This window comes from Annulohypoxylon truncatum, assembly GCF_022578515.1.
Source record: "Annulohypoxylon truncatum strain CBS 140777 unplaced genomic scaffold F4807scaffold_5, whole genome shotgun sequence".
Taxonomy (NCBI): Eukaryota; Fungi; Ascomycota; class Sordariomycetes; order Xylariales; family Hypoxylaceae; genus Annulohypoxylon; species Annulohypoxylon truncatum.
The window spans coordinates 253,969-281,813 of NW_025953791.1; the positions used below are offsets into that span (position 1 = coordinate 253,969).

The window sequence follows — 27,845 nt, forward strand, 5'->3', positions numbered from 1 at the left end:
TTTGGGCCCTGAATGTTTGGATTGGGGGTTTCGAGTATCTAATTCGTTTCGTGGATATTTGATTCTTGTATATATGTGTTTATAAATTGACTCATCTCGTTCAATGACTGTTGTTTTACTTGTGAAGTTTTGGGGTTGATGGTGGAGTTCAGTTGTGGTAAGTGGTTTTTTTTAGGAGTGACTGAGTATGTACCTAGTTGGATATGTACCTGTTGGTAAATAAACCTATGTGAGTATTAAGGAGGTTATACATCGAATTCCTGTTCTCCCTTCTTGTTGAAATGGCCATGCGGGTCATGGTACCTACCTACCTATGGCGTAGTTTCTAGGAGTCTGGCAACATAGTGGATATCGTCGGAATACATACCACGCTTATACAGATTCGTAACCCAAGTATTAGAATATATTAGCCATATATAAGGGTTATAATTATTGACTAGTTTGCTTATACACTAACACTCTGATATAACTGCATATTAACACGGTTTCTTAGAAAACATAGCAGTTAGGGGTATGGATATTCTACCAACACTAGGAATGAGATTAAAAGGAGAGTAAATGGTAACTAAATTTTACGCCGTATTTTCGTGGACTCTACTCTGATTCTTCCCGGTGAAGTCAGACTTTGCCTATCATATCCCGATACTGAAGGAAATAGGGGTAACTCAGAATCAACCCTTAATTTCGATACTTAGATACACGAGTGCCTTTTCTCGTCGATGGGTAGAGGAGTCTACTTATAATAGTAAGGAAAGATCTACATGGTGTATCTTCCCATGGGGGTAGATATGAGCAATTTTTATATTTCATTAGTAATGTATTGTGAATTCACAACGCAAAATCCATGGGTCGAAACCATCATAGAGGCAAATATTAACTTTAGCAAACATGAAAATGAAGATATACTTTACGTAAGAAACTTTATTAGAACTTGCTCAGATTATCATATATTCTCTCTAGGTATTTCTCTCTATAAAAGGAGCCCATTCTCCCCGAAGCCTTCAATGGTTCTTGTCCATCATCTACTCATTACTTGATCATGAAACTGGCTATTTACGATCTCGAGTTTCTAGTCGATTAGAGACGGACTGTAAATACGCCGAGTGTCGAGAAAGGCTGGAACAAAATCATCAAACACAAGTGTACACGGCAATTGTGAAATATCAGATACCTGTATTAAAGAATGATTGTCGATGATGATTCCCTTGACTTCTTAAATCTGGATGGCAGCGTCAATATCTATCTACTTCAGCCGCTTCTGTCGCATCACAAAACGAATTAACCGAATAGTCCACAGACGTCGAATGGCTTCTCTGAATGATACCTAGAAAGGTAGAATACGCCGAGCGAATGAAATGGTGGTTCCCGCGTCAAATCAGCAGGTCAAGTCTCGGATTGATTAATATGGGAAATCTTCCATTCCTCCTCTAAAGTCACCGTCACTGACCACGCGAGAATACTTGTCGAGAAACTCGACAAGAACACGTCTCTCGACGCCTTATTCCCCGTGATCATTGGCATGGCCAAGTATCTTTAATCAAAGAAAATTGCTTGTAAGAGCATTATCAAGATGTTCGAGGACGAAGAGATGGAGAAGTACGGCCAGCTGCGAATCCTATATTGAAATACCCGTGAGCATCTATCCTTGACGCTGCTCCAACCGAGCATATCCCTTAGATAGGTAGCCCTGATTCGCTAGGTGGGGCCATTGAGAGTACAGCCACTAGCGCAACTGCCTGCATGAGTCACCATCCCGACCTTTGTCGTCGCTACGGACAACCGGCGGATTTCCGGGTCTTGATACAAGGCATATAAGGAATGATAAACACTGAAGTTTTCAAGCCGACCCCACAAAAAGGACGTACCCTGGGTGACATTGAGGCCAGAGAAATCTCGACGTGGTTTGCTCACATGGCGTTGCGGTTCATACTGCATTGACGCCAGAGCACTCCCGACGGAGGTTTTCGTAGGCTCTGAATTCGATTCAGAGCCGAGCTTTTATTGCCATTTTTTTGCCTTTTGTATACATAGGTACAAACCATACATACTTTTATTGCTTACCAAGTCTCTGAACCTATGACTTCTATAGAATCGACTCCGTCATACACGTTTGATCACACGTTGGTGGATAGCTTCACCGCCGCGTTGCACTTTGGGCAATGAATAATACAGCCTTCTACCATCAATTGCCAGCGCCACATCAGCTACCAGGACTACATCCAACATGCTATGAAGTGGAAATAACGGGCGCTTTGTCCATCATCACAGCTTTAGGTATATTGCCTTGAACACTTTGATGGGGCAGCAGGCTATGTCGAATAGCAAGTTAATGGTTCACAAGGAGCGAAATGTCCCTCTCACGAGAGATGAACTGAAAGCGGCCCTAGAAAACCCGGAAGCCCCTGAAGCACAAGTGCTACTTGACCGTATTTCTAGGCCTGCGAGTGCTTTGAAAGGCACACGCCCTTTTTGGTAGCGGCGCCGCAGGGAGTTGGAAGCTTTCGCCCACTGCATTAGCCCGCCGTCCGCGTTTCAAGAGGACTGAAAGCCTCAAATTTGGCGCTGATAGGGGTCAATAACTCGCCCTTTTACGAACACGGGCTCATGCATCAAAGGATAAAACCGTTCGAGAAATTCGCGAAAGCGTACGTGGACGATATTGTGATATTTTCGGATTCGAGGAAGGAAAATTACCTAACAACATCTGAACCGAGTCTTCGAAAAGTGATGTCTCTCTCAGCACCCGTCGTGCTGGCTCTTCTTCCTCCTGTTCCTCTACTGCCTCTAATAGCCCCGACACGCATCCTCGACCAAATCGTAAGCCATATCATCGTTTAGGCATCATGGCCGGCCAGCTTACCTCCACCTCGCAGTGCGGGAAAGGCTCTTTAATCACCTGTGCGGCTTACATAAATCATACACGACGAATGAGTTGCTGTTACAAAACGCGGCCGAGATGGTGGATGAATACGACAAGGCGTAACCGGTGCCCCGACAAGATTTCATATACGGATCCGTGGTGCCGCCGTCGCAGAGCTAACCCGGAACCACATCGTCGCCGCGAACGGAACCGTCCACCCCAAAACCCAATGCTGTCACCACGTTACTAACTAACGACGCCCCAAATGCCACCAGTAAAACCATCATTATCATCATGGCGAGAACGAAACCACAGCCAATACTATCACCGTGTATGTCTGCGTCCAGCCCCGACCCCGCTGTCGACAAGTCTGCTCCGACCCAACCCACGTCTACCGTTGCCTCCCCTATCGTTCTTACCACAAACATACACATGGCACTGATGTCAAAAAGGGACTATAAAAAGGTGCAAGGAGGTTAATAGGGACGTTGACAATTCCCTCCGTGGCGGGCAGATGTCTGGAACCAGTTGTCACATGTAGACTTGTTGTAAGCTGCACTCAGCTTGACAAGGCAGTCACAGCCAACAGCCTCAGATCCTTAGACTTGTATATGGATTCTTCTCCTGTCTAGTATCAATGTATTTTTAGATGCTTCAAAATAATATTTTCGGTAAATGCTACCTCATATTATACCTACCCCCTTTTTTTCTTAACCCCGAAGCCAAGTGACAAGATCGACGATCCGGGCTCGGGTAAGCCCGTGTAAACACATGACCGCCAGCTCATGCCCCTTTCCAAGACACAGAATTCGAATTCATGCACGACATACATGCCTCGCATAGGACAAGAGGTCACGTGAGACGGTGCCGAGTTCTCGGGTCCCCGTCGTCGTTGGTGTTGTTGGGAGGAAAGTTCTGGGTTGCAGGACGGGCCGCGGGATTTTCTGGACCTTGTTAGGGGAATGGATGAGGAATAGGATGTGGGGGAGGGTTGGCGGCCCGGGATGAGAGCTTCGTTGGTTTGAGCAGGTTGTTGTGTGATAGGGCTACCTACCCCTATTTTTCATATAGGTAGGTAATTGGAACAAGGTTCAAGGTCTGGGACTCTGACTGTATGCTTAGCACCCCCCACGCGTAGATCGTGGTACACACCTATCTTTCTGAGAATGTCAGTCCGCGGAGACGTCGTGCCTAGATCTGCTGGACGTCAGATCGGGCTCCGGTGTGACAAGGCTCGCTGATAGGCTATTCTCCGTTCCGAGCCGGGCTAGATCTCCGGATCCGTTCCCAGCATGGAATTTCCTCATTTTTTTATCCTATTCCTTCATACTCACTGTTAGTCTATTGTACTTTCTTCGGAACAAGGCGGGAGCATAAAATTTCGATATCTTTAAATACCTGGGAAGGGATTGCTTTTGAGTGCCCCCTTTTTAAATTAGTCCGCTCGTATAGCCGCCGGAGTTCGGAGTTCGCCAGCTTAAAATCCGCGCAATGTGACGACGAGACGCCTCGTACCGGTTTAGGGATATTAAATGTATATCTTCGGCTGCCGACAGGTTTTGATGCATTTAATATATGTATGAGGATACTGGTTCTCTGTGTTGGTTTAGTTGAGAGATGACATCATTTCCCGCTGGTGATTAGGCAGTTTATGCTATTTCTCATCTGTGAATAATAACAAAGGAAGCGTCGGCTAACATTAAAAAATGGCTTATATCATACACAGGTAAGCATCGGAATCTTCTAAATTAGCCAATCATGAATTTTAACTGAGACGCTTCGTGAAGAAAGGCGGCTTGGTGTTCTGCTGTGCATTAAACCCCCTAGAGATATCTGGGAGTATTTGGCTTCTACCTGGATACCTAGGTATTTAACAGAAAGTGCCCATTTGTTTCCTACCTATTCTTGCCAGTTACTGAAGTAGAACTTGACCGCGTTATACAGTATGAACCCCTTAGTCCCCTCGACTATAACCAAGCCTCCAAGAGACAACCCCCTTAACGGTCTTAATTGTAGCCCAAATATACCAATATCACACTCAGCTGAATTTCGGGGATTTTCCATTGATTCCTTGATTCCTAACTCATCAACTCCATAGTAACCTAGCAAGGTGAGAGAACTTAACGTTCCTCTCTGTATGAAGCATGTGCAACTCAACTTATCTCCAAGCAACCTAAGCTCGCCCCCAATACAATTAAGTCAGTCGTGGGTCTGATATTCCTAATACGCCTACGACCGCATCTGCCAATGCTCGGGGGCCATGTATGTATGCAAGCAAGTAATCAATCAATCTTCTTCATCGCCCTCCGCATCCTGCTCTTCATCCTCATCTTCAACCGGCTGGCTCGCTCCGCCAGTCGAGTCCCTTCGACCGCTACCACCAGCGTCCTGTCCCTGCTCACCTTCCTCTTCTTCCTTGCCGTAGGGATGGTCGCGGTACAGGTTCATCCAGGTTCTTATATCGTCGCTCGGGTCTTCGATGACGATGTCCAGCTGATCCACGTTTCGCTCATCCAGGTCCACGCCCGCCGGCACCAGTCCTATGGTGCGGGCGATCTTCTTGGCCCGTTGAGGCTTGATAATGCTGCGCTGCATGACGGGGTAATAGAATGCAGCCTTCTGGTCCGTGGTCTCGTCATCGTTGAACGACAGCACGACCTCTTCATCGTACTTGGTCTGGTTGTTCAACTCGAGCTCCTGGGAAGTCTCGTACGTACGCACGCGCGGGAACAGGAAGGCAGGCTTGCCGCCGCTCTTGTGCGTGTACAAAGCATCGTCATCATGGTCCGGATTCTCAATGTCAAACTTCTGGCGGAAGCGCTCTGAAGTATCGACGCTGTCGTTCAGGAAGAAATCGTAGTCCATCAAATTCTGCGGCTTCGGCACGCGCTGCGGGTCCCGCTCGTGCGCCTGCATGGCCAGCGTGAAGGCTTGCTCATCAGCTTCGCTCTTGCTAATAGGCTTGAGGATACCGCTGAGGAGCCGTCGATCGTATGACCGTGTCGGCGGAAGAGGGTTGTGAGTGAACTTGAACGTCACGTAAGCACCGGAGTCGGGGAAGGCGTCTAGATCGGGGACTAGAGGGAAGGCGTCGACGAGCTTGGCATTAGGGTTCGACGGGTGCTTAACCCGGCTCTTATCCTTTAGGTTGGCAGCCGCGACAGCAAAGCCCTGGTCTATCTTCCGCTTGATTTGGGCAGGCGAATCGGCATCCCGGTCTGGTGAAGGTCGTTTCAAAGGCCGCTTAGGGGCCGGTTTGCTGCTAATAAGAGCGCTAGGGGTACTGCGCTTTGCGGATACAGAGGAGATGTACTCTGTTCGGCGGAGGAAGGATACATTGGATTCGTGGATTTTGGGCTGACCCAGAGTTCCAGGGGGTCTGAGTAGGGCGCGATCGTGTGGGTGGATGGCCGGCTGTTGTGCTGGTGCTTGGATGGCTGTATCTTAAGTTAGTCACAATGGTTCAAACCCCATCAACCGTAACTTCGCTTGTCTTTACGTACAACTCTCGTCACCGTCGAAGATGCCTGGCATTCCCACCAGATCCAACGGCATGCCTAGCTCCGCATCGGCCTCGATGTTCAGAGGTTGCTCTCTGGCAAGTCTCGAAGCAAACTCTATAGCGGTGTATCGATTACTAGCGAGACCGGTGTTCGGAACGTCGAGCAGCTTGGGCGGGAAAGGGGGAGGCGGTAGGGCGTTGGAGAATCGGATTCTGGCGATGAAATCCTGGTGAATGGAGCGATGCTCGCCATTGCGCGACGAGGACGCCATCGTGATGACGGCTGAGGTAGCCGGCGGAGAGATGTGAAGGACAAAAGCGATTGAGAACTGATGATGGGAAGGACAACTTTTGTCCTTCGACGGCGTGGTTGGTTGAAGTTGTGTGAAGGTGAAGGTTCAAGATTATCGACGGGACTGATTGGAATTGTCGACGATTACCAAGTACCAAGGTACGAGATGGGGTCTAAGAATTATTAAAGAAGGTGCATGGGAAATGCAACCTCCATTTAAGGTGAATTGGCGATTCGTAGGTCGCAAGGCAAGTGCTATGCGCGTCGCGACTGGGACTTAGGCTAAGTATAATCGGCGAAGACTTAGTCGCGAAAAAAAGTTGCCTGTCGGAAGGTGCACCGTCCAAGCTTTATCGCTATCAGCAAGGCTGAGTGACGTTCCATTCCAACCAGTAACTGCCAATGTCGTATAGGTTATTCTACCTAAGTAAAATCATAATTAATATTCTTTAAGAGAGTAACGGTTAGAATAGTCTTAAAAGGCTCATTATATTGTTCTTTAGTGTAATGTCTACTGATAACAATCCTGGAAGATGCAATTCTGCGCCCCGACCACTTCCATGCTGCCGCCCATCCTCATTCCTATAGAGAAATTTCTCCCTTAAGGCCAACCAACAATTAATAATGGAGACTCATAGCATTACTCCGTACAAACCGCCCTGCTCCTGTAGTACCTCATACAAAATACCTGTATCATAATTTGTACAGTTATTGAAGCCCCAATGCGCATCACCGTATCGAGTAGTCATCGTGATTAAAAAGTTATCGAAACTGTCTACATGTTTCGTTTTAGACGTTCTCGGTATCATCCGAGTTCTGTCCTAATAAGTCCCAACGCGACCGAGTTCCAGTATAACCCCATGTTTACGAAGTACTGCTCTTGCCGTACTTTGCCTTGCCGAACGAGAAGGGAACGTATCGGTACTTGATCATGTGTTGGATTTGCTTGCGCACTGTATATGATTAGCGATGCCGATGGGCCACGGATATCTCTATGGCAACTTACTGGTTAGAACAAAGAGGATGATCCAGTACATGACCAAGACGGGCCAGAAGACCGGAACGTTGAAGATCTCGAACCAACTGCACACAAATCCGATAGCGATGGCGCGTGTTGCCTCGTGCCAGAACTTGAACTCTGGAAGGCGTCGAATAAACGGACGAAATTCCTCGTCCTGCTTGGTGGGGAGGCCGCCGGCAGATCCATCCTCCATCTCATTGTCTAGCATATCGTTCGAGGGGTCAAACTTAGGCTGTAAGAAGGCGAGGAACAGATTGAGAAGGTAAATTCCGAGTGCGTATGCAACTAGTCACTGTCAGCCATTGATTTGCTTCCCTCCTCATCGTCGCGAGGGACTTATCATACCAATATACCAGCCTTGTGCCAGAAGCACGCGGAGGAAGAAGATGCCTAGAAATACGGCCGTGCCAACCCATCGGTAGAGAACGTGAGGAGTCACTTGATCCAGAAGAGCTTGGTATTGCTATATATTGTTAGTTATCTTGTTATGGCTTCCGTGGTAGCCGGCGCAAAAGGAGACATACTCTCTGGAGTTTCGACGTTTGGGCCGTCACAGCCGCGAAAGGGGTTTGCTCCGTCTCGATACTCTCCATGTTGCCTGATGCGATCTCTTATTGTTATCGTCAGAATAATAGTTATTGTGTTATTAAAGTCGCCTTAATGACCTGTATTATTCTCGATATCTTGAAAGGGAGCGAAGGAGTGATAGCGAAGATATCGTGAGACTACTAAAGAAGATGAATATGTCCTTTCGCCAATTTGCAAGTCGCGACTTTTCGAGATCTGCGCCAAAGGGGAAGACAATGTGGCCAGCTTAATTAAACTTTTTACTAGCCACATTTCTATTTAAAGCCACATTTTTTATAATGAAACTAACATGACTGGCCGCGCAAGCCTTTTTTCGGCAGCTCTATTCCCCATCTCCCCGCTTTATTCTTTTATCTGAATATTGCCGATTACTTAGGTATTTAACATCTTTTTGTAATGGTAGTATTCGGAGTGGGGGGCGTGGCTGATTAAGTTACCGTCCGTTATCCTCGGCCAGCTTCGGCTTCATGACCTCATAAACGCCGGAGCTTGTGCTTCTCAACTTCACCTTCACTTTAAACAGAGACTACGATTTCTAAGCCAGAAGATTCAATTCCCAAGTGATTTATATCGCGGCCTTGATTGAGTTTCTTATAAATAGATCTAATTTTCAATTGGTATCCTTCCATTCCCCATTGAAGAGTTGTGCGTTATATCCAGTAGCTACGTCTCATTCATATTAGTTCACACATAATGAACACACTGCGGACCTTGAGGCCGCTAGCCTCACGCCTCCAACCATACACGCTCCCACGCACAGTCCGCCAGTTCTCCGCCACCTCATCAAGATCCTATGAATACCTCCTAGTATCAGAGCCCAAGCCGGGCGTCGGCCAAGGTGAGATGATATACAGGACACATCAACCACATATACCTAATTAACCTCGGGGGCCCCCATCACCAGTAACCCTCAACCGGCCCAAAGCCTACAACGCGCTCTGCACACCCCTGATCGATGAGCTCAACCAAGCGCTCGACGCCTTCAACACGTCAGACTCGATCTCCGCCATCATCCTGACCGGGTCGGAGAAGGCGTTCGCGGCCGGCGCCGACATCAAGGAGATGGCGCCGCTCACGTTCTCGGAGGCGTACAAGACGAGCTTCATCGAGTCGTGGTCGCGGCTGACGACGAGCGTCAAGAAGCCGATCATCGCCGCCGTATCCGGCCACGCCCTCGGCGGCGGCTGCGAGCTCGCCATGATGGCCGACATCCTGTACTGCACCGAGCGCGCCAACTTCGGCCAGCCGGAGGTCAAGCTCGGCACGGTTCCCGGGGCGGGGGGTAGCCAGCGGCTCACGCGCGCCGTCGGCAAGGCGCGCGCCATGGAGCTCATCCTCACGGGGAACAACTTCAGCGGCGTCGACGCCGCGAATTGGGGGCTCGCGGCTAAGGCGTTCCCCACCTACGAGGCGCTGATGGAGGGCGCGCTGAAGACGGCCGAGACTATCGCGGGATACTCGCGCGTCGCGGTCATGGCGGCCAAGGAGGTCGTGAACAAGAGCCAGGACTTGTCGCTGAGGGACGGGGTCGAGTACGAGAGGAGGGTTTTCCATAGCTTGTTCGGGAGCCAGGATCAGAAGGTTGGGATGAAGGCGTTTGCGGAGAAGAAGAAGCCGGAGTGGACGCATGAATAGGGGGGATCCTTCGTAAGTGGGTTGGGTGTGTTAATGTATGGCATAGTATACTTAACTACCTAGTTTAGGTATCTCGTGAGATGAGTCCGTAATGAGACGTAGGTCACGCCGCTTTAGAACATATGCCGTATTACAAGCGAATTTTGAAGGATCTAAGTCAGATCCAATTTGTTAGTTCAATTACCACCAACACGCTTTTTGGTTTCAGATTCGCGATCAATCTAGATTGGTCTTTTTTGTTGTAGTGAAACGTTGAATCTATTCTTATATACTGAAAACCGATCTATAGCGCCCCAGTTTGTAATAATACAACGATTCCAGAAGATTTATGTACAAAGCCCCATATTTTCACCACCACCGTAACAATTGGATGAAATAACTGCTAGAAGCTGTCATTTTCCATCTCATGGAACTTAAACCAAAACCAGAGTCGTTGGTCTAAACTTCACTGTTCCATGTCCTGTGCCATCAAGCTGCATAAATTACTTCAATTCGGCAGAGAAGACCTTGACGAAAGAGTCGCAGTTGTTGTCGTCGACAGAGTACTTCTGGTGGTCGGGGGTGGCAAAGTAGTTTTCGGCAGTCTTCTTGGCGTCGGTGTAGGTCTTAGCAGAGATCTCCTTGAGGAAGGTGAGTTGGCCGTTCTTGAAAAGACCTGCAGTCTGTCCAGATAGCTTGTAGTTTTTGGGGGAGTCGAGCTCGGCCGAGCCGTCGGTCTTCTTGATCAGGTGGAAGAGCTGGCCGGTGAAGTCCTTCTCGGCGTGCTTGTTCTTGCCCTTGCCAGTCTCGACGTCCTTGACCTTTCCAAGGATCACACCAATGTGCTTGAAACCAAGCTTCTGCTGGAGCTCCTGGAGCTCAGCGGGAGTCTCAGAGTCGATGGCGGTACTGTCACTGAGAGGCCCTGTTCTCTGTGTTAGCTATTGAGTCTGCTATGTCTGCCACTATTTAGGGGTCGGCTTACACTTGATGGTGAATGCGTAGTATTTTCCGTTTGCAATAGTGCTCTTAGCGGCGTGGACCTTAGTGTACTCTGGGGTGATCTTGTCATCGGCACGGGCGACCAAGGCGTTATCAAACTCGATATCGGCCTCGCGGACGGCGATGTCTTCGCTGCTCTGGGGCTGTCCCAGAGGGCTGGCAGCTGCCAGACCGGCAAGGAAGAGAGAGAAGATGGATGAGAACTTCATTTTGAAGGATATATAATATCTGAGAATAGAGAAAACTTGGAAAGTAGTGTCAAAGAATAAGTTATATACTGAAGTATAGACTGTTTGGTTGGTTCTGATGATGGTTGTGATGATGAGTGGTGAGTGATGAGAAAAAACCTGTCTTCGAGGGTTATACAATCCCCTTTATATACAATTTCGTTACTCGCGATTTCTATACATTATTCTATGGTCTACTATCACCTGAAGCCTCTGTCGTCAATCATTGCCCATTGGTGCTGTAGGACTTCAAGTTACGTGATAGATCGAAAATAGAAATCCCCATACTTAGGGACCAGGGCTGCCAGGGCTGCCAGGGAGCCTCATCCTCAGTGCAGATCCTGAAGTCCCATAAACAACCAAGATGCTCATGCATGCTTAATGAGGAAAGAAGCTTGACTAAAACGATTACATCGCTGATGTGATACTGCCAATTTATCGATAGGATTCTTCAGGCGCACTGTCTTACTTACCTGTTCAGGTACCGGTAGATATCCTATTGGATATCTCGATGCTCAGCCCTGCCACCTCCATGGGGTTTTGAGGATTGAGTATCCTAAAGAGTATGTCGGCGTTAGAAAGATGACATCTTGGCTAATGTATCATGGCACTAGACAGCTTCATATTGATGAAAGAATCCTACAACTTGGTTTGAAATTAGGTAAACGAATTAAAGCAATATGGTCTTTGAATTTTATGTAGTACAGTATGTAATTGTTGTAATGCTTTGATCTGTCGACCTGTCAGCCCTGTATGATCTAGTCGAACAAGGTAGTCCAGCAGGGAGGTCTAGCAACATGGTAGGCTGGCTAGCTGGCTAGGTAGTTGCTCTGATTAGAAAGTCTAGTTTAGCATATTTCCTGAATTGGTAAATCGTTCAGTGCTGCGCCTATGTTTTTGCTTTCAGGTCATGTGACGTCGCATTCGGGTGGAGTCGGCTGGCGCTTAGTAGCGGTATGGATCGTCCCGTCTCCAGATCTTCTTGGCCTTTTTATTGGTGCCGTAGGACGCCACTGTCATACAAGCCTCGGCCGTGCAACTTTAGTACTTAGTCAGATTGTTGATATATTAATTCGCATGAATTTGAAATGCTGTTTCAACATGGATCTTCTTCCTACCACGGCACTTTTTTGCCCTACGATTCCCTAAGCTCGGGTAATGCAACCCTAGACGTCAGCATACCCAGCAAGAATCGGACGAACCGATTTAGAACGACAGTTCTTTAGCGCTTGCAGATCTTACTCAGACGTTTTACTTTATAGTATTTGGGCTGTTGGGGAAATTGCAAGTTGCGGCCGTTACGGCAGTGGCGGCGGCGGTGTCAGCGGTCTTGTTTGCTTCCTGTTCCTACTCTTCCTACGAGGCAGCAGCGATGTTGATTTACAATGATGTCATTACCTAATGTCATCCGTACCTGCAGCGATCACCTGCATTTCTACTAAATTTAGACTCCCTCTTTGAGATTCTTCTGATGAGGACAGAAGTCTAATTCTAAGCTTATTCACAGATTCTGTTTATTAATGTCATCTACCTTTTCAAAGGGAATAATTTAAAGTTGTGACAAATTAACTGGTCAACCGTTTTTTCACGGCTAAGCTAAGTAAGAAACAATTTGGAAATTTCATATCCCCCTCTATCTTCGTCTCAGTCAATATTCAAAATGGCCCAAGATGAAAGAATCGACAAGTGGATGTCACAAGGCATCTTGGAGCCTTCTCGCATTTTAGAGCGCATTGAGGTAGAGCATCTGATCGAACCCGATTCAGACAATCTCCCCTCTAGCATAGAAGAGCTCGATGAAGCCGCCTTTATTTCGCTACTATGCAACAAGGGTGGCCTCCCTCAGCCTTGCGAGGGCTTCGGTCATCTCATCTATAGCGTTGTCGCTTATTTAAGCGCCACCCCTTTCTACCCTCAGCCAAGCGAGCAAGTTCCTTCAAGCCTTTCCCTCGCTGGGATATACCGAGGACTGGCATGGATCCTCCCGGATACTCACCGCAGAATAATCGGGGCTGGCAGCTCTGCCCGCTCACGCACCGTGGCCGACCATCGCAGACTACTCTTCCAAAGTTTAGCCACCGCAACACACAATGGATCATACGATCCAGCCGAAGCGCAGGAAAGGGCTATCTATAATGCTCATTTTGAGCCGGATGCGTTCTACGACAACCCAGATTGGCTGTTCGTCAACCGCGACGACGACGGTGATGAAATGTACCATGATGTTCTGGATGTGTTGCATGAATGTCAGCCAGAACCCAACTATCCTTACGGAGGTGTCCCGCGTGATGGGTTTCGTGAGTTCGCTAAGACGCTCATTAAGGGACAGCCTAAATTCGACAGTCTAGCCATTCCCCGGGATCGATTCACAACTTTTGTTACTTTCTTGCTAGCTCTGCAATTTGAAACCCAAACCCCGGCAGAACCGGTACTATCTCAGTACGAGGAGGCAGCAAAGGATATAGTAGCCTCGTTCTGCGGGGATGCGAAAGCGGATATAATTACCTGGCCCAGATTCGACGACGCGCTTAAGCAGATGCCTTTCCTCTTCGATCCACTTCACAGAATTCTATCAGCAACATTCTTGAAGGAGAGACCATTTTCCGTTTCTGGCGACTGGATAGCCCCTATACCTCCTCAAGACAGTTTCATGACTCTACCACGCCTAAGCCAACTGGCGACGATGATAAATCAAGACGTGGATTTTGAGAGCTTTGGTAGGGCTCATCAATTCCACAAGGGCATCCGCCCCACAGCTGGAGTGTTAGCCAACTTCATGAAGACGATGCCCGATCTAAGTATCCTGACCTTGTGCGGACTGTCTTCGGCGGATGAGAAGTACATCTTTGGCGTCTTCAAGCCATTGCTCCTCGATGTGGAGAAGGAGACCGAGGGGGACGAGGACCACAGGGAGACATCGGACGAAGAAGACGAGGAGCAGCGTAAGCCGGTCGTGCGGGAGATGGATCCTGTGCATGATTGGGTGGAATTCCGTGGTCATATTAGGTTTCCCGCGCGGCCGATCTTGTTCGTTCTCAGCCCAGCCCAGCGTGCCGTTCGAATCAAGGACGAACCCCGCGTTGTTGATGATCGTCTTCACTTTGGAGATGTCCTAACAATCTCAAGTGACGGGACTGCATCTATCGGGATCGGCGATACGGCTATACTCATCAAGACCAAAGCCATAGAGATTTGGGGAGAAACTTCCACAAGGACGTAGGTTAGATCTCCTGATAATCACAACATGAGTTGTAGCCCAACTCTCTTGGTACCTACATTTAGAGTGCCTTGGTCTTGCTCATTTGAATTCTCGACCAATGCGGCAATGCCACCTCTATGTTTCAGGTGACGCTCCGTTATCACAGCATTCCCACTTGGTGCGATGTATGTGTGATCCGATTGCTTTATGTAAGAGTCGACTTTTATGCATGATCATACGTAGAATTAGTACTCCGAAACGGACTTGGCTTTCTACGGTATTATGGACGACTCAAGAGTCGGAAAGGGGTTGAATGTTATCTCTCAATGTATAATAAAAGTACATTGAAACGACTTCACGCCTAAATATGTTCCCCTAACTCGGACAAGAAGATTTGAAGCTTTGTTGCAAAAACGTATGCTCAATTTCTCCCGGAATATTTCTCCGAGAGGGGAATAAGGAGCCTATAAAGTTGTGCAATGGACGATGCCAACGGCTGGGCTCGACTGACAATGGCACGTAAAAGATATTTTGGCTCAAAGAGAGGACAGGTGTTTTTTTTAATGATGAGTACAATTAGAAAATATTTGTATAAATGTCGAGTTGCCTAGGGTCGAGGAAGGATAATGAATCCTTGGGGTCTACGCTCTAGGGTTGTTGACGCTACAGAAAGTGGTATCCACTCCTATAACAACTATCCCCCTCAGGAAGATAAGAGATGGATTTGATTGTTGCTGTATAATATACCTATGTGCTAACCAAATTACCTATTATTTCGAGCATGTTTCGATAGTATGACGAGGATTTGTTTGAGTGAGAACTGTGAGTCGATGATATAGCCGACACAACTTAGACTTACATACCTCTCCGATATAGGATATTTCTTCCCTTCAATACTCAATTGGAACTAACAAGGCTAACATTACTCATAATTCCAACATCATAAATTAATTCTATACTTCGATTAAGCAATGGGTCATCTCATGCGTGCTGTAGGAACCCCCTTTTCTTCAACGATTGAATACGTAAGTACCTATGTAAGTATTAAACTTTTATTCTAAATAACGATGACCTAAATATTATACACACTTGATATAGATGTTTATAGAGTTATTCATATATATAATGCCACAATATATTGATACATGTCTGAATGAAAAGTCATTTTTGTATGTAAGTGGTATTACATATTATCCCTATACTTGAAAAGAAAGGGGAAATATTTACGGTCATTTACGGTTGAACGAAACGGTGGCGATTGCTGAATGAAAATATGCATATAATCATGCATTAAATTGGGGCGTTATCCGATAGAACGGTCTAAGGAACCCGCTTAAATGGATCTCCGTCTTGAAATCCCCAAACCAAAAAGAAGTTCATACTGTACTCGGGTAATACTGACTATTGCATTTTAGAAGAGGCAAAGCTTATGTTACTAGGGCCCTGACATGAACAACTAGAAGCTTCTTGTCGTTGATCGCCCTCTTATGCTAGGTACTCCGAGCCACCGGGCTCACAGTCAGATGCGCAGAAATTAGCACCATGCAGTCGACTAATGGTGGTGGGCGAACCAATACGAAGTGCTATACGAAGTACTGTGACTCGCCAATACAAGACATTTCTTCTATGTCCCCCACTACTCACTTTGACTCTTTTCGGAGCCGCTTTCGGTAAAAATTTAGGCGCTACAAACATTGTTTAGTTCCAAGCTTGATCTTGGAGTCCAACAGTAGGCGCAATGGCTTCGTCGAGAACGGGCGTAGATCTGGAGAAGGAGTTGACATGTTCTGTGAGTACTTCATAGTTTACTTCATAATTGGAATGGATTGCGGGGCAACTTGGGCAATGAGACGGACTCGGGACTAACCAACTTTTAGATTTGCACCGATATTCTTTACCAACCCTTAACCCTCCTCGACTGCTTGCACACATTTTGCGGCTCCTGTTTGAAGGACTGGTTCGGATGGCAACAAATCGTAGCAGAAAACTCGCCCAACCCTCCAACCCCGGGCTCTCAAAGGTTCACCTGCCCATCTTGTCGTGCCTTCGTTCGTGATACTCGCCACAATGCCACCGTCAACACCTTGCTCGAAATGTTCCTGGCCGCGAACCCGGACAAGGCTCGGGCGGAGGACGAGAAGGAGGAAATGCGTCAGAAATACAAGCCAGGAGATAATGTCCTACCGCGGGTGCGCGTACCTTACAAATCGCCCGAGGAGAGGCGGCTAGAGGAAATGGAGAGGCAAATGTTGGAAGAGGCGCGCCAGATGAGCCTGCACGATGCCGGTGTCGATGCGGCAGAGTCCTCTAGGGCGGGGCGGCATCGTGATTATAACCGGTCCGAAGATAGGAGGGGTAGGTCGGACAGAGACAGCAGCCGGGAGACCCGGCGTCGGGATACGCACGATCGCGCTCGGAGAGATGATGAGCACAGACGTCGGGTTGATTCGACCGGCATGTTGCAACCTGACTTGTCTTCGGATGAACAGCGACGTCATCGCAGCGAATCACGGCATCGTTCGCGTGATTCATCCCAAATCAGGAGGAGACAAGTAGAACACCAGTCATCCATAAGGTCGCTGATTAGCTCATCCAATGTCGATTTTCGGGATATAGAACGAGAAATAGAAGAGTTTGCTCGTCAAATCCAAGAAGAAGGCCTCCTAGATGGTTTAGACCTAGACAACATCGACCTAGCCCAAAATGACGACCTGAGTCGAAAGATCACGGATGCATATCGACGGAGGCAGAGGGAACGAGCCCGCGCCCACCAGACTATCCAACAACCTAGGATGAGTGATCCCGGCATCACATCTCACCGACCTGAACAAACACCTTCTGCGTCACGACCTCTCTTGACGGACGCATCCCGACCTAGTAGTCGACCAAGGTCAAGTTCAGCAACTAGTAGACCGCACACTAGTCAAAGTCAGGTGGACGATCGCAGTCGTCCTCCTATCACGACATCGCACCTCGAAGTCCGCGCAGATCCAGAAAGGCGACACAGGAGGAGGACTTCCAGCGGTGCAAGGAGTGCAACAGATCCTGTTCGACCAAGGACGGCCGATACTACTCCAGCAGCAAGGTCGCAGACGGACTTGGTTTCTAGACCGCAAACGTCCGATCCATCGTCTCGTCGCCCTTCCATTACAGATTCAAGAAGCACCAGCATGCCTACGTCGGCCTCGGCTGTCCAGTTAACATCAACCGCTTCAATTAATGATCATCGGCCCAGAGATCTTTCATTCAGTGGGCGGGCATCTGCTGCTCAGATTCCATCAGCGCCTTCTCCGGAAATCCAGTCCGATGATTCTAATAAAGAACGCCCTAAGCGAGCGCGACGGCCATCAAGTCTTGTAGTCGCGCCGCAAACCCCCCTGCCTAGCCTTGGACTCATATCATCGCCTACACATCAAACACATCATCACCGAACACGATCTCAATTTTATCAGGAGCCCTCCATCACGTGCTCACGTTGCAGGCGGCCCCATATTGAATACGAGCTTCATTACAACTGTTCAAAGTGCGCCAACGGTCAATGGAATATCTGCTTGAGTTGCTATCGAAGTGGGAAAGGCTGTAATCATTGGTTTGGTTTCGGATATGCGGCCTTCAAAAACTGGGAAAGAGCTCGAGCAGGCGATCATGAGAACTTGGAACCACCACACATGCTGACCTCGTGTCGATACAGACAACCTAAATATGTGCCCGGGGGAGCGGAAGGACGAAGGACGGTCACGACGGATGATCCGATGAACCGCTTAGAGAGTGGCATGTTCTGTTCACGATGTTTCTCCTGGGCTAACGAATGCTTTTGGCGGTGCGAATCGTGCAACGAGGGCGACTGGGGTTTCTGTAACAACTGCGTGAACACGGGCAAGTGCTGCACCCATCCGCTTCTTCCTCTGACCTATGTCGCACCCGTGTCGACCCCTCATACTCCGCCGACCAGTCCTCGCATACCGAAAAGGCCACGAGGAGCCACACTATTCACAGGACCCAACGCCGTTAACCTTGGGAGTTTCAAGTCACTTACGTTTACGACGACGTGCGAGATTTGCCGGGAAGCTATTCTACCTCATCATCGCAGGTACCACTGCCCAGAGTGTATCAGCACGGCCGTTCCAGACGCACAGAAAGGCGATTATGAAATTTGTGTAGATTGTTACGCAAGTGCAGTCCATAACAAGCGCATATCTGACGAGAATGGCCACGCGGGATGGAGACGCTGCCTGAAGGGCCACAGGATGGGTATGGTCGGGTTCACGGAGGGCTCGCTCGGACAAAGACGCAGCATATTCCGGGATATAGTGGGCGGCCGGAACCTACGTATGGAATCCTACGAGGGCACTGCCAGTCCGAGCGAGGAGGAGCCCCGGCGAGGAGAATCGCATTTACAAAGATGGAGCTGGAAGACGGAGAACGGAGCGAGACTCGAAAAGTTCGTCGCCGCAGACGTGGCTGATACGGCGCCTTCGTTGGGTACGGAGCTCTTCCCTCCAGATGGGGGAGCGGGTCTCAAGGCAATCGCGAGATGGTCTTGGTACCCGAAAGCAGGTACCGTAGACGAATTGCTATTCCCCAAGGGGTCAGAAGTAAGAGAAGTGGAAGACGTGAACGGGGAGTGGCTGTTCGGCAGCTACATGGGTGCCGAGGGTTTGTTTCCCGCCCCCTACGTAAGGATTATCGAGTAGCAACGTTACGAAGGCTTCGACGCTGAGTAGTGAGAAATATTGAACATTATAAGGATGGGATCTACAACTATGTTTCTTGCATTTATTTATACGTAAGGTATGCATGGATATGGATGGGGATATGAGATATGCGGATGAGGAGTTTGATGATACCTAGCTCGCTGCGCAATTTACCTATATATGGATGTATATACTTACGATCGCTGATTGTTGGTGGTTGAGACTTCGTGCCGTTTGGATAACTCGCCTGAAATCCACGAGTATATGTGAGCAATAAGAATACCATGAATTTATGTTTAGTTTCGATCTTGTTTTACTTATTTCGTTAGTGGTTTTACGCTCTGAATAATTCTTTTCAGGGGGCTAGGTATCTTAGGTGGTAATAGGGGCCGCGTACTAGGTACCTACCTTATAGTATGTCTCATAGAAGGCCTAAAAGGCGGCCGAGTGCGGAAACCGGGATGACGTGCTTTAAAGCATGCCGGCTAGTTGGAACCGAGCCGGCAGCAAAAACTGCCCCGCCAAAATTATTTCTTAGGCCATTAAGACCATTTCCTCTCTCCGTCACATCTTATCCTCACACTACGCCGCCAGAGCGAGAGGAATTGGTGGTACAAGGACCGACAGACACCATGTTCCGACACAGCGTGCGACGAATATCGACGACGGCGCGCAGGGCCGCGGCAGCTGCTGCTCCCGTGGCCGCGAAGCCCCCGAGCCCGCATACGCTCGCCGTGTCCAAGGCGCAGGGCATTGCGAAAGGGCTGACTGGAGGTACGACGGTGTTTCGTTTTTTTCCTTTCATAGCATTACACTTCTCTTATGACATGGGACGCTTCAATTGCGCGCTACTTAGGCTCGATTCCAATTCGCAATTGCAATCCCAATCCCAATCCCAAATATTAGAAATAAGTCCAGATAGCTAACCCCAACCCTCGAGTCCAGCAATCGGCAACACGCCCCTCATCCGCATGAACACGCTCTCGGAGCAGACGGGCTGCGAAGTGCTCGGCAAGGCGGAATTCATGAACCCCGGCGGGTCGGTCAAGGACCGCGCGGCCTTATACGTAGTACTCGACGCGGAGGAGCGCGGGCTGCTGAAGGCGGGCGGCACGGTGGTCGAGGGCACGGCGGGCAACACGGGGATCGGGCTCGCGCACGTGTGCCGGTCGCGCGGGTACCGGCTCGTCATCTACATGCCGAACACGCAGTCGCAAGGCAAAATCGACCTGCTGCGCCTTCTCGGCGCCGAGGTCCACCCCGTGCCCGCCGTCGCCTTCGACCACCCCGAAAACTACAACCACCAGGCGCGGCGCCACGCCGAGCGCCTCGAAAACGCCGTCTGGACCAACCAGTTCGACAACACGGCGAACCGCAGGGCGCATATCGAGACCACGGGCCCCGAGATCTGGGCCCAGACCGGCGGCAAAGTAGACGCGTTCACGTGCGCGACCGGCACGGCGGGCACGCTGGCGGGTGTCACAAGGTACCTGAAGGAGGCGTCGGACGGCCGCGTCAAGTCCTACCTGGCCGACCCGCCCGGCTCCGTGCTACACTCGTACATCCAGTCGGGCGGCAAGCTATCCGAGCGCAGCGGCGGCAGCATCACCGAGGGCATCGGTCAGGGCCGGATCACGGATAACCTGGCGCCGGACCTGAAGCTATTAGACGGCAGCCTGCATATCGCGGACGAGAAGAGTCTCGCGATGGTGTACCGCTGCCTCGACGAGGAGGGGCTGTACCTGGGCGCGAGCTCGGCGCTCAACGTCGTCGCTGCTAAGGAGGTCGCCGAGATGCTGGGACCGGGGCACACGGTGGTTACGATGCTGTGCGATGGCGCGTACAGGTACGCCGACCGCCTGTTCTCGAGGAAGTGGCTCGAGAGCAAAGGGTTGCTAGGCGCGGTGCCCAAGGGGTTGGAGAAGTACGTCGTGCTACCTTGAACATACCTAGGTACTTGAAGAGGAGGGGGTGTGTAAAAATAATAGAAATGAAGAGATGAAAAGATATTTCGGAAGGAAGACTTCATTTAGTTGGGCGATGGCGTTTGAATAGACGCGCATATACATACGAGCAAGCAAGCAAGCAGGCAAGAAGTCAAACAGGGGTTTGCTTGAAATCCATGGTAGATCGGGCGTGCCGTTCTGTAAATATTGTATGTACAAGTACAATTGCGGCGATAGCTACCTACCGGTATTGTTACATCTGAGCTGATCTAGATCTCAGCCGACCTGGCCTGACCTGACCTGACTTGACCTGTCCCGTCCCGTCCCGTCCTAGACCGATCTTCGCACAAGCCTAATCCGGTCTGTTTAGACATTATTCATCTGACTCCAGCTTTTCTGTTTATTGCTTCAGCTATTTCCATCTTCCACCGTCTTATCTTCCACCTTCACCCCATCCTCTTGCTCGCCCTGCCTCACGTTCTCGCCCTCGAACACCTGCCGCCACGTTACTTCACCTATCTCCCCAGATGCCGTCTTCCTCGCCTCCTGGATCTCCGCGTCCAGGTTATCCCGGCGTTTTTGCAGCTGCGCCGCGAGCTCCGAGTGTTGGGGGCCCTGGTCTTGGAGGACCTTGACGGCGGCGTTGAGGCCGTACAGCCACGGCGCCGCTAGCTTCACGAATTTATTGTTCCTAGACTCAGAGATGTACAAGAACGGTCCGCCGCGCTTGAACAGGGCGGCGGGCTGCGTCTGCCTCAGCGCCTTGTCCTCCTCCCACAGCAGCACGATCTTCGTCGCGTACTTGACGACCTTATCGACGACGTCGGCTTCGGCCTCGGCGCCCTGCTTCAGGGCTAGCGCGGCGGCTAGGTGCAGCGGCGACAGGAGCACCATCGGGTCGCGGGGTAGCGGCAGCCAGCCGGGGGGCGGCGGACCGTCTTTCTTCTTGAGCGTGGGCTGGTGGTCCTCCTCCTCGAGCAGGTCGACGACGATCTCGGCCCAGCGCAGCGCCTTCTCGGTCGCGGCGGGGTCCCAGTCCGAGAAGACGGCCTTCATCTGGATGAAGTGCAGGACCTCGTTGACCGTCTCGCTCTCGTCGAGCTTGAAGCCCGTGCGCTTGACGCTGCGCGCGAGCTCGACGATCTTGTAGATGTGGCCCTTCGTCCCCACCACGCGCACGAGCTTCGCCAGCGTTTCCACGCTCAGCTTCCGGTTCGCCGCGGCCAGGCCTTCGATAAGCGGGCGCAGGTTATCGAAGTCGGCCGGCTCGGAGAACAGGTCGAGCGCGCGGAACAGGATCCGTTTGGTGGATGGCACACCGCTGTACGGGTCCACGTACCGGAACTTGAAGACCTCGCGGTCGACCTCGATCGTCACCGGGTCCGATTGCAGCTTCTTCTCGTACTTCTTGGCGTAGATCTTCGCCCGCTGGGGTTGGGGGAGGTAGGCTGGTAAGACGATCTTGCGTCGGATTTCGGTAAGGACATCGTCTAGTTCTTGGGAGGAGGCTTTTGAGAAGTATATCATTTCCTCTATAATATATTATTAGACCATTCCTTGGGTTCGAAATTGGCAAATATAGGGATATGTACTTTTTCGTTGAGCGGTAGACGAGAATGTTCGCCGTGTAGACGCCGCTATCCTCCTCGTAGTGTACCCGAGAACGCCATTGCCCACGCGGAATGCGCTGAGCGCCAATTGTCTCGACATGTTTCCAGTCTATACCATCGATTTGGCTCTATGCAGCTTCAATCCTTCTCATCGTATGCTAGGCCGCCAACGTCGTCGAACTGAGTTGTAAAATCCAAAGATTTCACCTTCCCCAAATTCCAAAAAATTTGGACTGGGATGATCGGCCCCCACGTACGCCAAGACCCGACTCCCGCAACAAACTTCCTCCACCCGTTTTTTCTTATCGATAGGCATCTTTCCGGACCCGCACTCCAATCGTCGCTTCAAGATTTCGTCCGTTCCGCAACTTTCACACCTCGAGACGGAGGAGTAGTTCGCAAAAGAGATACTACACGCACGATGATCACCCAATCGACGCGGCGGCCCCTGAGCAGCTGGAAAGCCGTGCTCAGGCGCGCCCGCCAGCAGCAGCAGCAACGAACCCCGGCGGTATTCCGATCGATGGCCACCGAAACCACTCCCACCTCCTCAGAAGCAGCTCCGCCTCCAGCTCCTCCCGCCTCTACCCCTACCTCTAAACCCTCCGCGGGCGCGGTCTCGCTAAAGCATATCACCTTCCGTACGCCTCCCGCATCAGCCTCATCATCATCATCATCCCGCACCCCGCCAGACCATCTCCGCTAACCATTCCCTCACCTCTATCTATCTACGTAGACACCATAAAATCGCCCACAACTCCAAAGAAACCCATCCGCACCGCCTTCGCAGTATACCCGCGCGTCCCCTCAGCCCGCAAAACGAACCCCGCCGCGCTGGAAGCCTACCACGCGCAGCAAATCCGACGTCTCGACCGCACCGGCGCCCGAACCTCGCTCTTCTCCAAAAAGAACCCAGACTGCGCGAAACCAGGCGACGTCTTGCAAGTCACCACCCGCAAGGGGGGCGGGGAGCCGTTCGCGGGCGTATGCCTGTCGATCCGGCGCGCGGGCGTGGATACTGCTATCTTATTGCGTAATCATGTGGCCAAGGTGCCCGTGGAGATGTGGTACAAGATCTACTCGCCCAACGTGCTGGGCATCGAGATCGTCTGGCGCCGCCCCAAGCGCGCCCGCCGCGCCCGCCTCACTTACATGCGCCAGCCCCGCCACGACATGGGCAACGTCGACCACCTCGTCGAGGCCTGGCGGCGCGCCAGGAACGTCTACTCGTCGTCCAAGGGCGGCGTGGGCAGGGGGGGCAAGGGGCAGAAGGGCGGGAAGCGGTAGGATGGGCTTGGTTGGTTATGAGAGAGGGGTGATGACTTGGGGTGGTGGGGAGATATACGAAAAAGACATGAAAGGAGAGAGGAGGGCAAGTAGATTCGTTCCCTCTTGATCTTGGTGGTGAAATCGGTATGTTGCGTGTATAAACGCGTACTGGTTCTGTAGACATGTACCATAGGAATACAATCCACCAAATGCCAAAATATTGATATACCAAAAAGGGGTATAAATCACTTCAACGTGGCTCTTAAACGTACCTTTCCCTCCTCATTCAGTAAAGACAGCTATTCCGTCAGTCAAAGACTTAACACGGTTGTATAAGTATAAGACACTGAATAGATCTGTTTTCTAGCTTTATAAGTCTCTAAAAGATAGGACATTATAAGAACGAATCGTTTACTAGTTTAACAAAGTTTTGATTGTTTAACTAGCTGAGTACCTGCCGACATTAGGTAGGCTAAGATAATATATATACGATAAATAACCCGTTGCTTATTTCATGATAGCCAAAGCTAAAAAAACGTGGGACAGGATATACTGTCTCCTGCATAGGTTATCCTGCTCCCATGAATCCTCCCGAGCCTGTATAACCTAAACATGACGCTTAAAAGAAAAGTGAAGCATTACATATCCCCTCTCTATCCCAAGCCCGAGCTGCCGTCTCTAATGTTGTCTGTGTTCTGTATGCAATTCTAGTCTAATTCGCTCCTCATCCCCCTATTTGCCCCATCATGAGAAAGGAACGTGGAAATATTACTCATCCTGTGCTCCCGAGATACCACTGCACTCTCGGTCCTGTACGTCGCGGCCTCCAAGGATTGCTGGATCCTGACTCCCGTCTAATATGTTCGGTGTTGCGGGCGCTTTCCGGCGTCGGCTGCGATGCCGCTCGTCCGGGTTGGTTAATTATGGGTTCCTTCAGTCCCGGCGACTTCACCCATCCAGTCGGGCTTTTCCTCCACTAATAGTCCACGACCGGCTGCGTATCGGCTCTCTTCCTCTGTCTGACAATCGGTTCTGGCAGGTCGCCGTTTTCTTCCGTGCCGGGATCTGACGTAAATTTCTTCAAGGTCTCTAACCTAGCTAATCCTATAGAGCTCTCTGTCTTCGCTATCGACAGATGTGGCGGATATGCTGGTCCAGGGTGCAAGAGACTTGAGAAAACATGCCTTCTATCCACGCTACGACTACGGCCCCTAGCCGCGCTTGAAGGTCTATGAGACTGATGTCCAATGGACATGGCGGAATGGCGACGTTGTAATCTCAAATCAGCATCTTCGGCCTCCTTACGGTTAAGATGCTCGCTGGGTAAGAGGACGGCTCTGTCAAGCCCGTACGGCAAGCCACGGTGGCGGCCACGGATCTGCATTGCAATGATGACAAGTTTGCCAACGACACTAAATTGGGAACATAACGAAGCGTTGACGTTAGGGTATCCCAAGCTGAGTCCAACCGTGCCATAAGCGCTCACAACCTCGAAGAGGACTGCGAACATGGAGAAGTCGCCCGACATAAGACGCGAACCTTCGGAAATAGAAAGGATGAAATAGCCGACGAATATGTACCACAAGTCGAAAGAGAGCTGGCGGCGTAAATGGGTTCCCACGTACGACATATTGCTCTGCTCAGTGTCGTCGGCGTCGTAATGCGAGCTGTACACTCCGAGAGATTTCTCCTCGTACACGTTCGTTCTACGAATCGAGATAGCGACGGGAAAGACGGAAATATACATCATGATCAGGTACGACGTTTGGACAGCTGGATGGATCAGAGCTAGATTAATACAAGAGAAACCAGCCGTTCGAGTAGACACAGCTTGAAACCATCCGTCGAGGAAACGGATATTGAGCGGCAGTCCATCAACCGCTCCATCGTGGAGCTAAGCACGTGGTTAGTTGTGAAAGCTATTTAGGTTTCGCTATATGGAACTCACGTCAAGGATAATGAACAGTATCAGGTCCACCCCGTTAAGGACGACCAGGATGAAGAATAGCCACCAGTTAGCATTAGCTGGGAAAAGAAGCGTAAAACATCGCCGCGGGTGGTCGAGGAGGAATTTTAGTTCCTCCCAGAGACCGGATCCGCGAGGTGCGATTAGAGAAAACAGCCATATCATGAAACGAAGCATGATAGGGAAGCCAGTGTTCCCCAGTATGACGAGAAACGACATGACCAGAAGCGGGAAAATGGCGGTATTGAACGAGTTCATGCTATCGGGGGTAAGGGTCATGCCAAGATCCATGAACGCGGAGTTCGCCGTGAAGAAACCCCACCATACCCTGCTCTGACCAACATCGTCGAGGATATGGCCATAGTAATCGTTGTTGTTGACAATCCATGGCACTAGAGTGATCATCCCGAATATGGTGTATCCAAAGAAATAGATCGTAAGCACGAGAGCCAGCGTCTTCAATGATCGGTATTCTATGCCACCTAGCTCTTCTCTCTGCTCCTCAGAGAGCCCGAGGAACTCGGAGTTTCGGCCTAAAGTCGGCTGCCAACTCAAATATGGCGGGTCCTCTTCTTTGCCCTGTGTCAAGGCAGTCTTGATTCGATGGAGCGGGTTGATCCGAGAGGCCGAAGTAGCTGTGTCGGTATGGTGCAGCTTTTCCCCTTCCTTCCTAGGCTTATGGGGTTTTAAGGCACCGAGCGTGTGAGCGGCCGCCTCGGCATCCTCGACCACCCGTTCTGGTAAGTCGTGCTCATCTCTACGCGGCCTCACAGGTTCCTCAATAGTTATAGTCGGTTGGCGATCAGGACGAGTTGCAAATCGTAAAGGAGAAGTTGGTCGACGGGGACCCTCGACACTCGACTCCCTTCGCTTGCGATTCGCAGGGTCGGGTCCCTCGGCACCTTCTTCGTCCACTTCTTCCGGTAGCGCTCCCCCGTCGGCTTCTCGAGGTCCAGGAATCCTAAGCACGCCCTTATCCGCCTTGCGCTGCCTCTCTAGAATCGCAATATGCTCTGCATCAGAGCGTTTAGCGGGCAGCAAGGTTCCGACGTCTTGAAAATCAAGCGTGTCGCTCCTCCTAACCTGATCAGAGAATTTTATTTGTGGCGTAGTAAGACGTTGAATGGGATGATCTTCGTCTTTCGGATCTGCCTCTTCCTGGTCCGATTCGTCGTGATGGGCAGAGCCGTTCAAGGGCGGTTCATGCTTCGTAGCTCCTTCAATCGTGTAATTATTCAACAAGATGCCATCATTCGTCATACGAGATGACTTAGCAGTGTTGTGCATCACCGTAATATTTCGCCCGTTAACGCCCTTTTCTGCGTCTGCGATAGTTGGTTTCGACTTAGAGCGCGACTTAGAAATAGAAACTCGTCTTGTTCTGGCTTCTCTCACGATGTGCTGAAATCGTTTCTCGAACCAGTATAGACGTAGGAAGACCACAGAGGAGTGAATGGTGATGGGATTAGATATCATGGCTAGGAAGTATATCACCAACTGCTGGAAGGTGTTGAGGGTATTCACGTCAACGGTATTAAGTCCCGCCTGTGTGTTGGCACCGCTAGCAAAGAAGAGAGCATCGATGTAAGCCAAGTTGCCTCTTCCGGAAGCGAAGAGCAAGACGGATCCTACAATAGTCCATCCGACAATCCAAAGGTCTCGAAAGTGTTAGTTGGACATAGGTATCATAAAATCAGACGAGAAAAACGTACAGTGGGCCGTGATAAAATTGAAATGTGGGTTTTTAGACAGCAAAGATGGTCGAAGAGTCTGGATGAAATCCAAGACATATTGACGGGTGCTGCCCATGATGGCTAAGTTGCTGTATATCCAAGAGAGGGCTTTTTCCGTTAAAGCCTAGAGTAAGAGAAGAGAAGCCAGTGTTAAAAAGCCACCGAATCGTAGACCTGGCTCATAAGGTCACTGATGAGAGGGCGAGTTCCGAACATGATGATAGTCGTTCGTTTCGAGGCTGTATAAAGTCAATCAAGGCAATGCGCGGAAAGAATTGATGAAATTGTGTAGGCCAAACATTAAGCAATCAAGTGCAACTTC

The 27,845-nt window shown here is 50.2% G+C and overlaps 10 protein-coding genes across 10 annotated transcripts; 5 read left to right on the plus strand and 5 right to left on the minus strand.

Moving 5' to 3' along the window:
* Nucleotides 1-4,649: 4,649 nt before the first annotated feature.
* F4807DRAFT_412116 (RNA polymerase II-associated protein) lies at nucleotides 4,650-7,068 on the minus strand (the record flags this gene model as incomplete). The annotated part of the gene is made up of 3 exons (XM_047996752.1): nucleotides 6,364-7,068; nucleotides 5,380-6,297; nucleotides 4,650-5,128 (listed from the first exon to the last, which is right to left on the minus strand). Coding segments are annotated over exons 1-3 (1,258 nt in total), but the record flags the coding sequence as incomplete, so codon positions are not given.
* Nucleotides 7,069-7,124: 56 nt separating this feature from the next.
* F4807DRAFT_412119 (retrieval of early ER protein Rer1) lies at nucleotides 7,125-8,594 on the minus strand. Its single transcript, XM_047996753.1, has 4 exons — nucleotides 8,200-8,594; nucleotides 8,021-8,138; nucleotides 7,661-7,960; nucleotides 7,125-7,607 (listed from the first exon to the last, which is right to left on the minus strand). Exons 1-4 carry the CDS (start codon nucleotides 8,266-8,268, stop codon nucleotides 7,519-7,521), a joined length of 576 nt encoding a protein of 191 aa, XP_047857441.1. The 5' UTR covers nucleotides 8,269-8,594; the 3' UTR covers nucleotides 7,125-7,518.
* F4807DRAFT_412120 (ClpP/crotonase) lies at nucleotides 8,585-10,141 on the plus strand. Its single transcript, XM_047996754.1, has 2 exons — nucleotides 8,585-9,101; nucleotides 9,168-10,141. Exons 1-2 carry the CDS (start codon nucleotides 8,957-8,959, stop codon nucleotides 9,896-9,898), a joined length of 876 nt encoding a protein of 291 aa, XP_047857442.1. The 5' UTR covers nucleotides 8,585-8,956; the 3' UTR covers nucleotides 9,899-10,141.
* A 239-nt stretch (nucleotides 10,142-10,380) lies between these two features.
* On the minus strand, nucleotides 10,381-11,088 carry F4807DRAFT_457009 (uncharacterized protein; the record flags this gene model as incomplete). Its single annotated transcript, XM_048000972.1, has 2 exons — nucleotides 10,381-10,802; nucleotides 10,863-11,088. The coding sequence occupies 2 exons, from the start codon at nucleotides 11,086-11,088 to the stop codon at nucleotides 10,381-10,383; spliced, it is 648 nt and encodes a 215-aa protein (XP_047857443.1).
* A 1,058-nt stretch (nucleotides 11,089-12,146) lies between these two features.
* On the plus strand, nucleotides 12,147-15,062 carry F4807DRAFT_412124 (uncharacterized protein). The gene has a single exon (XM_047996755.1). The coding sequence runs from the start codon at nucleotides 12,767-12,769 to the stop codon at nucleotides 14,324-14,326; it is 1,560 nt and encodes a 519-aa protein (XP_047857444.1). The 5' UTR covers nucleotides 12,147-12,766; the 3' UTR covers nucleotides 14,327-15,062.
* A 601-nt stretch (nucleotides 15,063-15,663) lies between these two features.
* On the plus strand, nucleotides 15,664-19,304 carry F4807DRAFT_412125 (uncharacterized protein). Its single transcript, XM_047996756.1, has 2 exons — nucleotides 15,664-16,094; nucleotides 16,183-19,304. Exons 1-2 carry the CDS (start codon nucleotides 16,044-16,046, stop codon nucleotides 18,997-18,999), a joined length of 2,868 nt encoding a protein of 955 aa, XP_047857445.1. The 5' UTR covers nucleotides 15,664-16,043; the 3' UTR covers nucleotides 19,000-19,304.
* A 327-nt stretch (nucleotides 19,305-19,631) lies between these two features.
* On the plus strand, nucleotides 19,632-20,942 carry F4807DRAFT_457012 (cysteine synthase; the record flags this gene model as incomplete). Its single annotated transcript, XM_048000973.1, has 2 exons — nucleotides 19,632-19,773; nucleotides 19,945-20,942. The coding sequence occupies 2 exons, from the start codon at nucleotides 19,632-19,634 to the stop codon at nucleotides 20,940-20,942; spliced, it is 1,140 nt and encodes a 379-aa protein (XP_047857446.1).
* A 205-nt stretch (nucleotides 20,943-21,147) lies between these two features.
* On the minus strand, nucleotides 21,148-22,819 carry F4807DRAFT_305027 (uncharacterized protein). The gene is made up of 2 exons (XM_047994979.1): nucleotides 22,538-22,819; nucleotides 21,148-22,477 (listed from the first exon to the last, which is right to left on the minus strand). Exons 1-2 carry the CDS (start codon nucleotides 22,653-22,655, stop codon nucleotides 21,354-21,356), a joined length of 1,242 nt encoding a protein of 413 aa, XP_047857447.1. The 5' UTR covers nucleotides 22,656-22,819; the 3' UTR covers nucleotides 21,148-21,353.
* A 99-nt stretch (nucleotides 22,820-22,918) lies between these two features.
* Nucleotides 22,919-24,073, plus strand: F4807DRAFT_412128 (translation protein SH3-like domain-containing protein). The gene is made up of 2 exons (XM_047996757.1): nucleotides 22,919-23,196; nucleotides 23,292-24,073. Exons 1-2 carry the CDS (start codon nucleotides 22,977-22,979, stop codon nucleotides 23,840-23,842), a joined length of 771 nt encoding a protein of 256 aa, XP_047857448.1. The 5' UTR covers nucleotides 22,919-22,976; the 3' UTR covers nucleotides 23,843-24,073.
* A 161-nt stretch (nucleotides 24,074-24,234) lies between these two features.
* F4807DRAFT_305077 (potassium transport protein TRK1/TRK2) lies at nucleotides 24,235-27,744 on the minus strand. Its single transcript, XM_047994980.1, has 3 exons — nucleotides 27,503-27,744; nucleotides 25,773-27,448; nucleotides 24,235-25,718 (listed from the first exon to the last, which is right to left on the minus strand). The coding sequence occupies exons 1-3, from the start codon at nucleotides 27,597-27,599 to the stop codon at nucleotides 24,801-24,803; spliced, it is 2,691 nt and encodes an 896-aa protein (XP_047857449.1). The 5' UTR covers nucleotides 27,600-27,744; the 3' UTR covers nucleotides 24,235-24,800.
* Between the last annotated feature and the right edge of the window lie 101 nt (nucleotides 27,745-27,845).

Excerpts from the sequence above, each read along its gene's own strand:
- F4807DRAFT_412125 (XM_047996756.1), top strand. The coding sequence starts at position 16,044 with ATGGCTTCGTCGAGAACGGGCGTAGATCTGGAGAAGGAGTTGACATGT. Across the intron at positions 16,095-16,182 it reads AGAAGGAGTTGACATGTTCT|ATTTGCACCGATATTCTTTA; the intron begins GTGAGTACTTCA and ends ACCAACTTTTAG.
- F4807DRAFT_305027 (XM_047994979.1), bottom strand. The coding sequence starts at position 22,655 with ATGTCGAGACAATTGGCGCTCAGCGCATTCCGCGTGGGCAATGGCGTT. Across the intron at positions 22,478-22,537 it reads GTCTACCGCTCAACGAAAAA|AGGAAATGATATACTTCTCA; the intron begins GTACATATCCCT and ends AATATATTATAG.
- F4807DRAFT_305077 (XM_047994980.1), bottom strand. The coding sequence starts at position 27,599 with ATGGGCAGCACCCGTCAATATGTCTTGGATTTCATCCAGACTCTTCGA. Across the intron at positions 27,449-27,502 it reads CAATTTTATCACGGCCCACT|ACCTTTGGATTGTCGGATGG; the intron begins GTACGTTTTTCT and ends AACACTTTCGAG. Across the intron at positions 25,719-25,772 it reads TACTGTTCATTATCCTTGAC|CTCCACGATGGAGCGGTTGA; the intron begins GTGAGTTCCATA and ends CCACGTGCTTAG.
- F4807DRAFT_412128 (XM_047996757.1), top strand. The coding sequence starts at position 22,977 with ATGATCACCCAATCGACGCGGCGGCCCCTGAGCAGCTGGAAAGCCGTG. Across the intron at positions 23,197-23,291 it reads GCTAAAGCATATCACCTTCC|ACACCATAAAATCGCCCACA; the intron begins GTACGCCTCCCG and ends CTATCTACGTAG.
- F4807DRAFT_412119 (XM_047996753.1), bottom strand. The coding sequence starts at position 8,268 with ATGGAGAGTATCGAGACGGAGCAAACCCCTTTCGCGGCTGTGACGGCC. Across the intron at positions 7,961-8,020 it reads GGCACAAGGCTGGTATATTG|TTGCATACGCACTCGGAATT; the intron begins GTATGATAAGTC and ends GACAGTGACTAG. Across the intron at positions 7,608-7,660 it reads CATCCTCTTTGTTCTAACCA|TGCGCAAGCAAATCCAACAC; the intron begins GTAAGTTGCCAT and ends AATCATATACAG.
- F4807DRAFT_412120 (XM_047996754.1), top strand. The coding sequence starts at position 8,957 with ATGAACACACTGCGGACCTTGAGGCCGCTAGCCTCACGCCTCCAACCA. Across the intron at positions 9,102-9,167 it reads CAAGCCGGGCGTCGGCCAAG|TAACCCTCAACCGGCCCAAA; the intron begins GTGAGATGATAT and ends CCCCATCACCAG.
- F4807DRAFT_412124 (XM_047996755.1), top strand. The coding sequence starts at position 12,767 with ATGGCCCAAGATGAAAGAATCGACAAGTGGATGTCACAAGGCATCTTG.